The 15,606-nt window shown below is 40.7% G+C and overlaps 1 protein-coding gene and 1 non-coding gene across 3 annotated transcripts in view; both read left to right on the top strand.

Annotated features, from left to right (window-relative positions):
- LOC104316988 (bifunctional heparan sulfate N-deacetylase/N-sulfotransferase 3) overlaps positions 1-7,921 on the top strand; it is a 205,274-nt gene extending 197,353 nt beyond the window's left edge. For both annotated transcript variants that reach the window (XM_069804723.1, XM_069804651.1), the window contains 3 exons: positions 1,665-1,774; positions 2,347-2,449; positions 3,670-7,921. In XM_069804723.1, the coding sequence (XP_069660824.1) occupies positions 1,665-1,774; positions 2,347-2,449; positions 3,670-3,789 (333 nt within the window). In that variant the 3' untranslated portion in view covers positions 3,790-7,921. The remainder of the gene's footprint in view (positions 1-1,664; positions 1,775-2,346; positions 2,450-3,669) is intronic.
- Positions 7,922-10,884: 2,963 nt separating this feature from the next.
- LOC138688077 (small nucleolar RNA SNORA24) lies at positions 10,885-11,015 on the top strand. The gene has a single exon (XR_011327143.1). It is a non-coding gene; the product is annotated as a small nucleolar RNA SNORA24 (small nucleolar RNA).
- The last annotated feature ends 4,591 nt before the right edge of the window (positions 11,016-15,606 follow it).

Here is a 15,606-nt window from a genome sequence, read left to right as displayed (position 1 = left end):
CCTACTTTGTAAAAATTAACACTATTTAAATTTTCCACCTCACAAATGCCTTACATTTCAAGGGATTTCATGAAATTGCATCTTCCTGAGATCAGCATATGAATAAATCAGTACAAGTAAGGAAAAATTTTGCCTCAGTTCCTTACAACCTCCCTGAAGGTTGAGAGAGAGCATTTTTTGTTACCTGCTCCCTGGGAATGTCAGGAATTTGAATTAATTTCCACTTGTAAATCTTTTTCTTGCATGTCTTTTTTGGGGTGGCAGAAGTGGGAATGGCACAGATATTTATCTCTACGTGTTTTTTAAATAGTGAGGGAAAACAACCTCACTCTTTTTCTTTCAGGTGGAAATATCCCCCATTTGGGGTGGTTTTTGACCTCTCTGCTATGAAGCACTTAAGGCTTGTTTTCAAAGCTTATGTCTTAGGAAAGCAGTGAGTTCATTTTTGGACTCAGGCAGTCACTGTGTATCTGATTGCAAAGACTTCTGGAATGAGCTACTGCTTTCTGAACAGCCTGATACTTGCACTAATCCGCATCTCTAAGTCTGCCTGCTATATATGGCTAATTCCAAGACTGATCTTTCAAAAGAAAAGACATTTTCTCCCTTTTGATTATGCTCTGAAACCTCATAGTCTTGCAAACCTCTTAGTTTCATCCAGTCCTGGAAGCAATTCATATGATTTTAGCATCTCTGCTTGCATGGAAAAGTGAAAACAAGCTTCAGCACTGCTTGCAGAAGGAGATTGTTGAACCATCTGCGAATCTGTTTACCCTCTCCTTTTCATCACTAAAGCATGATGCAAAAAGTAGAGGTGTTTTCATGACAGGAAACGACTGCTTGACTAATCCATTCGGGACTTTGCTTCTCTTCCAACAGTCACAAAGACCCAAACTCACTGCACCATCAGTGGGTCATGTGGGCATAATACCACATTTGATAAAATTCTCGGGTAGTGTCTGTTTCCCAGAAGATTCATCTCCAGGTAAAAGGGTGGCCCTGTCTGAACTAGCCTACTGGGAGTGTGTATATGGTCAAGCACTGGAAAAGAAGAAAAAGAAATTACCTACCAGTACCTGGCTTACTTAGAGAAGTGTTGCACATTCTGTATCTACCTACATCCCTGCCTTAAGGTCCTCGTAACATCTGCCCTTATTCATATTCTCAAAGAAGTTTTTTTAATACAATTATGTATTGTTGTATGGGTTTAGAAATAAGGCATTTCACCTAACATCTACCTACTGGTTTCTGTCTTTCTGGTCATTTCCAGTGACAAGCTTTTCAACATTACTGTAACATATATATGTATATGTTTGTGTCTGTGAGAATTATACGTTATTTCCCTAGACATTAATACTTTTTTTTCTTGGCTGGACAAATTTCATTCTATTTCCTGCCAATATTTCTTATCTTTCTAGATCCTGCACTCCTATTTCTCTGTTGTCACAACAGCTTCCAATTTAATATAATTTCAGATTAAATTAACATGCCATTTACCCTGCTCCCAGGTGATTAATGATGATGACAATTAAAACTGGACCAATTATCATTCTCCGGGGCAGTACTCTAATATAGTGAATGAATTTGGCAGAGGTGGAAGTTTCAGTTTGAAACTTGAAACAACAAATTTTAAATTACACTTCCGTTTATTTTATTTGTTGTAGTTGCTAATTATTGATGGACAGCAGCTGAGAACTGACCCATCTACCGTAATGGATGAAGTGCAGAAATTTCTAGGAGTCTCTCCTCATTATAATTACTCTGAAGCCCTAACGTGAGTTAATTTAATCATCATTTTCACATGTTCCTACATTTCTAAAATGCCAATTAGTCTGTAAGTAAGCTCACTGCAAAATAAAGCCTCTCATACTTCTCCGAGCTGTCAGTAGGATGTATTCTTCAATGTCTGCAAAGAACACAATTCAGAGTTAGAAATGTGGAACTTGACTGTTCCAGAAGTAGACCTCTGACAAACGGACAAAGTAAGTGTTGCTTTGTGAGATTTGCATATGAATTTTCGATGAATCAAAAGGAATTTTATTTCCATAAGTGGAACATGGAATGCTGACATGCATAACCAGAAAGGAAAGAGAATTAGTTTCTCTTTATTTTTGACATTTGCTGCAAGACAGATTCCTTGGTTTCAGTCAGGAATGTAATATCCACTCTGTATATCATAAAGACATACGTACACAAATCCTTTGGATTCTGACATTTAGATTTGGTTGCCCTTAAAATAAGACTGATAACCTTAGGTTCACTCTTTTGAGTCTTCAGTCTAAACTTGGGAGATGCATCCTCCTTACAGTATCTCACAGCCTTTACGCTGCAAAATATTTGTTTCAGGTTCGATTCACATAAAGGTTTCTGGTGTCAGCTCCTGGAAGAAGGAAAAACAAAGTGTCTTGGAAAGAGCAAAGGTAGAAAATACCCTCCTATGGATTCTGAGGTAAACCATTATGCTCACTGGCATTATACAGGGATTCAGTTGCCACATATGGGACACCACACATGCAAAATCATAAGAAGGGACAGAAGACAAAATCAAGTAGATGATATTTATTTAACTACCTTTCTCTACAAATGAAACATTTAAGATAGCTATGGAGTGCATAGACCTTTTCAGTTCTCTATTTCAAATGTGAAGAATTTAAGTCATTAAAAAAACAACTTTTAAAACTTGGCACCCCTTAGAAAAATAAACTTGGCACCCCTGAAATTCCCTGAAATTCACTGTGAAAACTGTCCCCTCTACCTAAGTGACTTAAGCAGCAGAAGCTCCGCAGTGCATCATTTTTTCTCAGTCATGATCAGGTATGTGTATTTGTGTCTGGTTCCTTGTCTTTGAGAGCAGTTAGACCATGACAAGTAATGCAGACTCTCATATAATCCAGTTTTAAGAGATGTTAGGTTCTGTTTCTATGAATTTTATAAATACAAATGCTCAAATGAAGATATTTCCATCAGATCAAATGCTGCAGCCTGTGCTCAAGGGCAGTTTAGTCTCCTTTTCTAGCTGTAATTTTACATTTGTTCTGTCCTTTATTCCCATTTCATTTAGCCTGACTAAAATGCAAATACCAACTTACAGTTTGAACAGCAGTAAGTATTAGTGTGGCAAGTAAGTCAGGATTTTTTTCTCACAGTACTTAAATTATAAGTAACTTTACATCTATAGAATCATACTGATATAAAAATTTTTGGGTGAGAAGGCTTTTGGCCAGAGATAGGACAAGACTGTGTTCGTTTATTGTTGTATTTTTCAACTCTAAATACATCTGAAAATGGGGTTACTAATTGATACATGCCTACGTATGAAGATATTTTGGAAGCTTTGGTTTCAATCACACTTCAGTAAATTCAAAGTAACTGCATCAGCTTCAGTGTGATTCTTAATTTACATGACTATCTGAGAGTAGAATCAGATCCTTTGCTTTGACTTCAGTGTTCATTTTGGAAAACCTTTGTTTCTCTTGAAATTACCTTTTACAGTTCAGCTCCTAACTGAAGAGCTTGAACTTGCATGCAGTAGATAGCATAAAACAATATAAATTGCATAAGAGAAAGTAAAGTTTTGACACAGGTATAACAAACTTTGAAACCTAGACTTCACAGCAACTGCAGTACAGCATTTTATTAAATAAAAATATCTCCTTTTGTATCCATCAGTGCAGGGCTTTTCTGTCAAGCTACTACAGAGATCACAACGTGGAACTGTCAAAACTCCTACACAAATTGGGACAACCCCTGCCATCGTGGCTGAGACAGGAACTACAGAAAGTAAGATAGCATTGAAGAAAGGCTTTTTGAAATCTCTCCTCCACACTTCAGTCGTCATACCTAAAGTCTCCAGTAGCTACCAGAAGGTCTTGTAAGATATACCTCTTCAAAAAAGGGTAAAAGATAGAAATTGTTTCCATGTGCTGGCATGTGGATTGTGAAAATACATGTGTTTCTTAGAGCTCTGGTGGGCCAAATCTTTCTCATAAACATTTCTGGGCCTGTGGACTTGTGGACTGCTGTGCACATATGTGGAAGTTATTTGCAACTGGTATAAGCTTCAGAGATACATGACCTGTCCAATTCCACAGTAAATATTTACATTTTTATATATCAGTTTAAAAGTATTGTGTCTCATGCAGGTTTTGTAGCCCGTTGTTAGACCGCTGACAGTTTTTCTTACTATTTGATTATTGTCTTGCATAAAATAAGAAAATTTAATGTAGCACAAAATGCCAAGTGTACTGCTGCCTTTGGAATCAGCTTGCTAATACCCAAAGTATATACTAACAAGGGTGAGAGGTACAGTTATCATGTATGATTTAGCTGTGCACAGCATCAAAATACACAGAGCAAAATCTGGAAGCCACAGGCAAAAGCAGTGTAGAACCGCTCCCCCCCCCCAAAACAAACAAACAAACAAACAAAACAAAACCCAAACCATTGCCTGTGATTACAGCCTGTAACAACAAAACCAACAAAACCCTTACAATGTGGTAAGGGCCTTTGTCCATAATTACTATGTCTGATTTTGTACTGACTGAAATAGCAAAATACAGAATATAGCTATTATCTGAACAGAAATTTAATTGGACATGTGAAGCACAAAAGTTGCAGTATAATCCTTATGAGCAGTATTATGCTTCAACAGTTGTGAACCAAACTGAAGCAGTGCAATGAACAGCCTTTCACTCCTGGCTTCTATGAGCAGCCAGATCCGGATACTGCACTCTGGGCTTACTTTGCTGTGAATCAGGAGTGACTCCACTGAAATGAATGAAAAACTCATAAAGAGCATAAACAGATCCATACTTAGATTGCCTTAATTTGCACCACTATTTTTTCCTTAATTTATTTGCCTTCAGTCTATGCTTTGTGTATTCCAAGATCCCTCAACTTGATCAAAATTGTAGCATCTTTCAGTAACCTTCAGTTTACGTCAGCTGCAAAAGTCTGTCAGGTTTCCAGATGAAAATACTGGTTCTGGTTCCAGGCATTTTAAATGTATTTGGTATTATATATTAGGAATAAGTTTTAGGGGGGGGGGAAATAAACACAATGTGTAATCATGGTAGAAATTTACACTCTAATCATGGAAAACACAAATATCCAGCCTTACATTTATGTGATACATTTCAATGATGCATCTCACAATGCATCAGTTTAGATGTGAGATAAAGTCTAATTAATAGTACTTAAAAGTTGAGAAAGAAGATCAATGAAAACTGAGTATGGCCTTAATGCTTCTCCACTGAACTTTGGCTCTGAGTGTTTCTAAAGGCATGAAGAGGTAGTGAAAACAAAAGAGAACTACAGTACTAAATGCAATGCTTTTTACAGTAGCTTTATAATGTTTTCATGATTCGTTTTAGGGTGAATAGTTAAAAACATGCATCAAATGGTGGAAAACCTTTTTCTGTCTCAGTGCTGTTTTACGACATTTATGTAATCATATAATTTAACTTTCAAGGTAATGGAATGGAAACCAGTCTGTTATTCCCTAAATAGAAAACAGATGTTGAGATCCTTACTGTACCTCTAACTGCTAATCTTTATTATTTATTGATTTTGTCTATGTAATACGTGGTTTTGATAGGCCTGTAAAGAAAAAAATCTAGACAAATTTGCTGTATATAACAATATTCTTTACGCAGCACATTTTTGCTAAGGGAATATGCATGATTAATGATGAGGACCTACTAGAATAGACATTTTTTAAGACGAACATCTTTATTATTTATTAGACAGAATGAGAATTTTTATTTCACTTTAAATATTCCCTGTCATATGGATTCGTCCCAAAAGCTGACTTGTCTTAAAATACTTATTTGATAAAAGAAACACTCTGGATTCTGAACATCTGTAAAAGCAAATACTCTGCATGCTATGGGCAGCTTATGCGTCCTGCAAGCATCTATATGGATTTATTACAACTAAATTGAATAACTGGAGAAAATATCTGGGGTTTTCATCCTGGCATGATTGATTTTACCCTTGATATAACCTGATGTAACATCACTCAAACATTTTTTAAAAATCCACAGTGATGGCATGAAGCTCCTGTTGTGTTCGCTGCTGCCTCAGTTACTCCATGTTCTTCAGTGCAGCAATTATAAAATAGAAGAAAATAGGAAAAACCTTGGGCACTATCAAGTGCCTGAAGGTTTCATGGTGAGAGGACCCTCTGCACACAAATTGAGTGCCATCTACGTGCAGGAGGAATGGGCTTCAGCCACATTCATAGTTCATTCTTTGTTTTCAAGAACTCCCTTTCTGTCTTCTTTCTCTGGGAAATCAAGGCCTCCACAGAACAATGAGTGGGCAGTCAAGGACAGACAGAGTGGTGATGGGGCCATGCACATTGGTTGCATTGTCCCGCCAGAAATTTTACAACAGACAAGGTGACATGTCTCAGATCTGTGGACTATTTCTGTGAAGTCCTCTCTGAGATACGGCAAGGAGCCCCCTAAAATTGTTTGTGATCTGGTAAACCAGCCCAACTGCAGTCACCACTGGGAGGATAAACCCCCCACATGCACAGCCATGGCCTTGGGTGGACTAGGCTTGGTTTGGCAGCTAAACACAAAGCTAATCCTCCAGGAATGAGTGCCGTGGCAATGATGAGGAACGGCAGGGTGGAGCTCTTGTACTGTCCCAGTGCCCCTCCTGAGGGAGGGAACTCAGAACAAAATGAGAGTTCCTAGGGATACCTTCAGTGGATTCGTGTGGTAACTTTACCCAAGTCAATACTATGAACAAAGTAGCTCAAGCTTTTGGTCCTGAAACTGTGCATCTGAAAGGGCTTGATCTTGAATCTGCCTAAATCTAAGCTCCTGTTGAGATCCAGCTGTTAAGCATTAGCATCTTCAGAAAAGGCGCTGCGAGATTAGCTTCTTGTACAGGAGGCGGGGTAGTCTCAGACACAAAAGCAATAGAGAAGTAAAGGCAAACTGCTGGTGCTCTTTGTAGTTCTGAATTTCTGATGTTCACTTATTACTTGTTTATACAAAGATGGTATGAAGCCACTTTTTTTTTTTCTCCAGAACTAGTCTATTCAAATATGTTCTTACATTTAACAGGAGACTTTAAGAAACAGAATGACTTTTAATGTGCAGTCAACTTGGTGAAGAATGAGGAGTCTGAGCAAAGCATGCAGACAACAGCTAGATGTGTTATTCCCCAAATCATAGGATGCACATGAGTACAGCTGAGTAAGCAAGTTATCCAACATAAATTATCTGGCAAAGTTTAACCTCTTCTATTCACAGCTTACCTACAATCAGTGTTTGATTTCCAGAAACAGACTGTCAGTATTAACACTCTTAAAAAATACTGATACATTGCAATGAATTTATATTTGCTAGTCAAAATTCAGATGTTTTAGTGTGGTTGGTAACACAGCCATGGTTTCTGTTCCCCCAGTAGATAACTGCACAAGCAATTTCTTTAACAAATGCTTGATTGTGCGAGCTTCACCTTTATTTTCATAAATATGATTCTGAAATTTGCTTTCTGCAGACATCTGTGCCATTAAAAATCAATGCGTGATTATGAGCAGAAAGTGACCGTTGGGGGGGAGTAAACACAGAGCCTGATCTGAAATCACTTAATTATTTGAGCAAACATTCCTGAAAATGCTGTGATATTTTCCCAGTTCTACTTGTGCAGAAAGAATTAGTTTCAATGATTTGCAGACTATCTTGTACAGAATATCCTTTTTCATTGCTTAAAAATGTGAAACTTCCTCAGGAAGAAATTAAATAGATATTTCAATGTTTATAGATGTAATACTTTTGTCATTCACATTGAATGAAAATTGCTGGAAACATTTTTCTCAAAGTTTTTTAAAATAAAAATAGATATTATTCTGATAGTGGCATGGTATCTGAAGTGCAACAATAAACTCTGATAAGAAAATGTAGTGCTGCGTGGAAGTGATTTTTATGTTCACAAAAGTTGTCCTTTTCCAGGTTTGTTAGCAGCTATTGCAGCTTGACACTGAGCTACAACACAATCCAGGAGCACGGGAACACCATGAAATGTTTTCAGAAATGAAAAATATTGCTTACTCTCCCTGTGAGTGAATATTACTGCTTTATGCAGCTGCTTGTTTTACCGCTTTTGCTTCCTGCTTACTTTTTATTTCTTGCGCCAGAAATTGCTAATGTGCTATAGAAACATTTCCAGAGCTTGCTATTTTTAAGATAACAAGCAGGCTTTATTCAAATTATTTGCCTTGGGGATTCAGTAGTTGTGCCAAAGCATCAGCCTACACAGACATGAGAAAACCTTTCTTAGGAGAAATGTCTAAAGATGGTATGAATGTCCAAAGGAAAATTCACTGTTAGCAACAAATTCAGAGCAGAATAGAAAAGTGTACTATCTAGCTGGACAAAAGCTGCTTAATGTCTTCACAGAGGTGTAGAAAGTAGGAAACCTGTGTTAACAAAATATTCTGTTCATTAGAGAGGAATGATGCAATCTGTAATTCAGAAGCCTAAGCTTCTTTTATAATACCCATCTCTATAATCTCTAAGAATAACAAATGTGGAACAGTAAAGTAATAACAGAAAGGTACTAAGCAAGGGGAAAAGATCCTTGCTACAAATAACACCTGCCTGACCTCTGTCTCCAATTTATCTGCTTTCATTTAATGTTTCTTTTCAGTTCTTCCAATCCCAAAATCCTTAGAGCTCAAAGGCAAAAGACACTTTTTTGTCTCTGTGGACCACGTGGATGAAGAATGCACAACAACCAGCATCAAAGGACAAATCACAGGAACAGGAAAGTAATTAACAGCTGAAACCAAGGGCTACGGAAACCTGAATGGAGGAGGAATTTAGACAAATTAAGGATGATAGATTTGAAAAGCATATAGTGAACTTGAGTCTTCACCACTCTGTTTTCTGTCAGGTTACTTATTTTTTAATACAGTATTTTCCTTCTTCACTTCCCTTTTTCTGTTCTGATCCTCTCTTTCTCTTGAGAAATTCAGGTGGGAAAATAAGGCTTACGTACTTTTCATTGCTCACATGTCTGTCTACCTAGAAGAGCTGTCAATCTAGTAGCACAAGGTCACTATCAGATCTCTTCCAAAAGGTATGAAACAAAAGTGGCCTAGTTCAACTGTGATATAGGGGCTTGGCTCAGAATTACTGCTTCAAATCCTATAGCCTGTGTTATTCAGGAGCTCAGAGAAATGGGCTCTTTTGCCCCAAAAGCAATCTTACTATTGTCTCCTCAATTATCTCATCAAGACTGTCGATCCTATTAAGTTTCCCAGTAAAGCTCCTTTCTTCAGCTAAATTCTGAGCCAATTTACTCCTGTACAAAAAAAAACCCCAAAACCAGAAAAGCATTTTTTGCATAACTTTTTATACAAACACAGTACATGCGTTTTAGCTGTAGAACTGCATCTGGAAGAAAAACATTATGAACTAAAGGCAGGAGCTAGCTCTTCTATGCACATGACAGAGTGGAAATAAATTTCCTGAACACAAACAGTACAAGGTCAGAAGAGCTTAGGTTAAGCTTACGGGACAGGTGGGATTGTAGGGTATGGTAGGACTGTAATTTGTCTCTGCACTTTTGTACAATCCTAGCAGCAGTTTCATTATTCTACAACACTACCCTATAGTCATATGTTTGCAGCAGTAGTATTACATCCTTGTCGTCTGAAAATGATGAAAAACACCTAACGTGACAGATATGCCTTAAATAATCTCCTATCTTTTCCACGGAGAAAAAGGTAAGAAATGTGGGTGCTAAAATGTGAGCCAAAAGGCAGCTTCCTGCCCTATGCTAGTCATCACTTCCAGCTTCTTCTTCACAATCTCCCTAACAATTCAAATACAAAGTCATCCCGCTGTAGCTGATTGAGCCGGATTTTCGGTCCCCTGGCTGTGTCAATTCACTGGCATCTGGCCTGCAAAAGCCAAAATCGCCCGCCTCCTCTTTCCTGTACACCCACGCGCAGAATACAAACTCGCCTTTCAGGTGCGGCCTCTGCCAGAGAGCAGCTTTTGCAGCCAGTGCCCGGCCTTTAAAAACTGCCCTTCCTTGCGCTGAGGGTGACTGTAATAATACTTAAATTAAGCTGCTGCGGTGTAAAAGGGATGGTGATTAGGGGAGGCTTAGGCTTGACATGAGGAAGCATTTCTTTACCGGGCGGGTGGTCACACGTATGTCCGTCCACATACAGAAAGCGGCCTAGGCGGGCCGAAGAGAACAGCTGTGGTTTGGGGACCAACTGCAGCCCCTTCGCCGTGGATCCCTGAACCCGTTTTCCCCTGGGAAAGCCGCTCAGTCGCTTCAGAAAGGCCCGGGAAGCGAAGTAACCGGTTCCAACCCCTCCTGCGGTCAGCTCCGGCCCGCCTTCCCGCCACCCCCGGCTCCAGCACCCAACTCCGCTTTCCGCCGGGCCGGGCCGTCGCCCTCTGCCCCGCCCTCCGCCCCGCCCCGTGGGTGGGGCCTCCCGCCCCGCCAAGCGCCCAGTTCCCGGCCCACAGTGCGCGCGGCGCTGGGCTTCCCATCTCGTCGGCGCGGGTGCAGCTGGCGGCCGTTGGTCGGGCGCGCGGGGCGACCGTTGGGCGCGGGGGGGGCGCGCGGGGCGACCGTTGGGCGGGGGAGGCGGACCGGGCGCGGGGCGACCGTTGGGCGGGGGAGGCGGACCGGGCGCTGGCACAGGCGTGAGGCAGCGCGGCGGGCTCTTCTCCACAGGCGCGGGTGGGCCCGAGGGGAGCCGCCGCGGGCGGAGGAGCGGAACGGAACGGAGCGAGCAGCAGGTGGGCCCCGTGGGGAGGTGGGGAGCGGGTGGGGAGCCGTGCGGCGCCGGGGCCGGCGTGAGGGAGGGAAGATGGCGGCCGCCACGTGGCGGGAGTGGGGATCCATGACTCCATGGGGGCTGCCGCCCGTGGCTGTCTCCCTTCCTAGGCATGGAAGAGCAGTTCCTTGCTAATTGGCAAAACCTTTATCCTCTTGTGGGTATCGGTCGTTGACTGTAGCAAGTAACAGGCCGAGTCGGCCGAGGTGTGGGGCGCCGTGGGATGGGCCCTCTCCCCCCTTTTTTGTGCTTTCTGTTTTGTTTCGTTTTCTGCTTTCGCCTGTTTTTTTTTCCTCAATAAGCGGTTAGAGTCCAGTTTTTAAACGTATTCTCTCTTTTTTTTTTTTTCTTTTTTTTTTTCTTAGGAGCCTAAAAGCTGAAAGTACGGGAGACGGATCTGCGGCCGTTGAAGATCCTCCTTCCAAAAAGTATGTGACTGGGTATGTGTTACGTAATACGCTCATAGAAGTGAGGTTTTGGGCGGGAATAATACCGATTTGGTAATTTATGTTTAGCGACTAAACTACTGACAGTTGTCTGTTGGAATCGAGGTACAGGCTTGGTGTTTTGTGTTTAAGGCATGCTTCGTTTGTTTGTGTGTTTTATTGACAGAGAAATATAACCGAGTGCATCAGGTAGTGTGACTAGGAAGAATTAGCCTTTGGTCTAGATGTATTAGATATGCTAGGAATAGTGGATTATGATAAAACACCCGTTGCCAGTACTTTTGCCTGCCAAACTAGAGGCATCCGAATCCACGGATTTCTCAGGAATGTCTGTGCAGAATGTCTTTTTCAGGAAGCGTGTTTATGCTGTAATGAAGTGAGTACTAAGAGTAATCTGCAACTGCAGATTGGAGGGCGATGTCAAGTTGATACTAATAGCTTTTGTTTCAGAGCAGTTTACAACTCCTAGGAGAGGGTCATACTGTTCAGTGATGTTTGCTGTCTTGTATGTGTTTCTGGTAGCAATATTAAATTGCCTCAAACTTGTTTTTACAGGGGAAAAACACTCTTTGAGTTGTGATGACAGAAGAAGATGGGGCTAAATTCCACATGCGAATATTAGGAGTAGCTGTGACTAGAACTTTTACTTTTTACTTAGGGTAGGGTGGATCTGTCTAATCTTCTGGAATTGATGCCTTTTGCAAGCAGTAATATTTCTGGTTATTAAGCAGAGCTGGCAAAAGCTAATTTTGGGCTAGATCTTAATCTCACTTTAGACTTTACAGAAGTTAGCTTTTTTCAGAAAGTTCAGTCTTGGAGCCTAAATGAGATGTTCTGCAGTCCTCCTCTCATCTTTGCAAAGAGGGGTTGGAATGTAGCTTACCGTGCCTAAAATTAACCTTGACTGCTTCTATACAAATACAGTTAGGATGACTAGCTCATTTTATGCTGCTTTCAGGGATTTTCTGCTGCTCCTATCTTTGGGCTGTCACCAAGTCTTAAACAATTGTAATAATGCTTTTGGTAGTTTAGTGGCTGTGCTGTGCTCTGTCATGTGGCTGGCCATACTGCAGTATTAGTAAATCCGATGACATGTACACCTTCAGTGGTGGCTCTTCTGCTGTTCAGGCATGTTAGAAGGGTTGTTGCAAGGAGCATACGTGTACTGCATAACCTGAAGGTAAGTTCGTGAAGTCTAGAAAACAGATGTGAAATCTGCAGTCATAATTTTAGTGTATATGCCAATGTAAAGCATTCAAATGTGTCAATAAAGAGACATTGACTTTCACTGCAAGTGTCGCTTCTTCCTTACAAGATGACTGATAACCAAAACTAGACCTGCCTGTGTTCTTTGGAATTCCTGACACATGCCAAATCTGCCTGTTGTGGGGATACAGCTTTTGGTAGCTGGGCCTTAAATTTGGGACTCTCTGGTTTCAGGGCAAAGCAGTGACTGTGGCTGATGCATTGTCTGGTAGCCATTCCAGAAGTCACATGATGTTAATCAGGTTACTGCTGCAGATGAGAAACAGTGACTGTGAATGTAGCTGTGTTTTCAATTTCAGGTGCCGAGGGATCTTCTGTTTAATCCATATTCAAGAAAAATACATGGAGCTCCAGTAGATGGTGAATCGTTGCAGAATTGGACAAGATACATGTTTTACTTATACGTAAATTTACTGTCTTAGCTAATACCAGCCATGCTGGCACAATCTCTTGTGGAATTACCTTCCAGTTAGTAAGGACATTTTTTTGCAAATCATTTCATACTGAAGAGTTAGAGGGGAAGGGGGGCTTTGAAAGGACCGGGAAACAAAATCTGTGAAGCCAGAACTGAGAGCAGTAGGAAGTGCAAATACTGCGGAGTACTTGGCAACAGCAGGGGGGGCGGCGGAATTGTGGATTTTAATTACAGCATGGATTAGATCTGAGGAAATTGCTTCCGATGGTCGTTAGTCACACTTTGGAATAGATTGGTAGGGAGATCAGGGAGCTGTCATAGGAAACATCTTTCTCTTTTTTTTTAAGCATGTACTTTCCTGCCATTGCGAAAGTATAGCTGAATGTATATTCTGTGTGGAGCTATAATAAGTGGTACTACACCTGTTTAATTCGTGGTGTGTGATTACTCTGTCCTTCTAAACAGCTCTGTGTACAACCCTATCGTATGACATCTTTACTGCTTAGTGTTCCAAGTTTGTGGCTGCCAGGCCTGGTAGCCAACAGTCATGAGTGTGTACTGTGAATTTCCTTTTCTCCCAAGAAGAGTGGACTTCTGTAGTAACCTTAGTACTTTTAGAAAATAAGTTAACGCATGCGTTTTACAAGGGCTGTTATTTGCTTATCTTACACAAGAAAATGCTAGGCAGGCAGTGGGCAGGAGAGAGCTGCTGCTATCCCTGGGACAAGGTGTGGGTGAGAGCGTGCTACCACTGCTTGCAGGTGGTGTTGCTGTTCCAGCAGACACCCTGATGCAAAGTGGCTTCCTTAGTTTTTTAGATAAATTATTTTGTGACTGGCTTTGACCCCAAGAAGAAAACCAGGTGCAGGCAAACAAATAGGAAGAAGCGGGAGTGGGGTTGGGCATCTCTTTCTCCAGGGATCTGGAACGCATTAAAACAACGCAGAGTACAAAAGTCAAGAATATGATATGAGGGTCTGGAGAGAAGCATTTTTCTTTTGTCGTCACTGAAACGATACTGAAAAGTTTAGACTTTCAGGTGCTGACTTTTAGCTACTGTATGGCATTGCATTGATGTGGTTGTCTGAAGTGTTAACCCCAGTTCCTTTGAATTTTAACCTTTGCTTTTATCAGACAGCAGATGCCTTTTTAATGTATTTTAGCAATTTCAGTGCATAACTGAATTTTTAACAAGTTGCCCTTTGAACACTGACTGTCCTGTCTTTGCCTCCTATAACAGAGCATCCTTTTGTGTGAAACTAACTTAGAGGAGGACTGTGTAGCTGTCCTGCTAGTCCATTGTGTGAGCCAAGTGATGAGGTCACTGGTATTTCCACCTGAGTCATGAGTCCTGTGATCCATGGGGGAGTAGCTTTAAGGTTTTTGGGAACAGGTGGTGGCAGGCAGATCACAGGCTGGATAAATTGGCCTGGTGGCTTGATCTGGCCTGCAGGTTAGATTTGTGAGCATTCAGTTTTAAGCTCTTCATCAAATATTTAGAACTTGCAAAGATAAAACAGTGGGTTTTAATCAAGAGAAGGAAAAACATAAAATTACAGTCAAATACAAAAGTATGAACTATAATGTTTGCTAGGGGGGTATCTTTTACTAGTTTTGAATGCTCAATGAGGTTACATAGCCTTTTCTATGACTGAAGCTTTTCATGAGCATCCAGTCACATGCACAGAGGGTAGTGCAATCTGCTTTCCCTCATTACTTGAGTACAACAGAGGTATTAAAAGATGTGACTCTTTCATTTCCATGTGGCTTAGGATGGCTTGTTTTTCATGATTCCTCTTAAAATTTAATTCGCAATTCCTAAACAACTGTTGTCGTGTCTTTCCAGTCTGTTCCTGTTGCATCTTGGCTCTTACCTTTATAGATGCTCCTTATTTTTCTGCACGCTGTTCCATCTGCATTACATCCAATGTCTCACACCTCTCCCAACTTTAACCCAACCCAGTCTTTTTTTTTCCTTTACATTGCTACAAAGGTAAATACTTCTTTCCAGACTCTTCAAAGTCATCTTTTTCCTGTTCGTGGTTGCTTGGCGTTGCATTTGCAGGAAGTTACATGGTTGGTTTCTGCAATCTGTGCTAAATAAATGGAATAGGAACTACTGCCTGTGAGCAGGTATCCAACATGCATGAGCTAGGTCTGGTCTCTACTACCTCAGTTAACTGCATTTGCTGTTACCCAACAGCTTGGAGCACAAACAAAACCTTTTTTTTTTTTTTTTTTTTTTTTTTTCCCCCCCTGATACCACAAAGTTCTTGTTTTCTGGGTGGTTTCTTCTACTGGGATCTGCTACTTGAGCCTAATTGTTTTAGACCTCTTGTATGTTATGTTCTGTGATTGCCACTCTGAAATCGTAACAGCATTAAAATCTTGAGTGCAAATATTCTAGCACTTGTGTGTGAATACAGTGAAAGAAAGTGTGGAATAGTTGCAGTAACATTGAAGAGGATAGAGAACATTGATTCAGGACTGACTTATTGTTAAATGTAAGCTATTATAATGCTGTGATTGTTCCTGGAAGTAAGACAGCTGAGGTTATAGATATTCTGCATATAATGATCATAAAATGGGAGCTTGGTTTATCTGTGATTTACAGGTAAGTGGCCCTTCGGGAAGTTGTTCAGGGTTGAGATAAACGC

This window comes from Haliaeetus albicilla, chromosome 1, assembly GCF_947461875.1.
Source record: "Haliaeetus albicilla chromosome 1, bHalAlb1.1, whole genome shotgun sequence".
Taxonomy (NCBI): domain Eukaryota; kingdom Metazoa; phylum Chordata; class Aves; order Accipitriformes; family Accipitridae; genus Haliaeetus; species Haliaeetus albicilla.
Note: the sequence above shows the minus strand (reverse complement) of the source record. Positions and strands in the feature narration are given on the sequence as shown.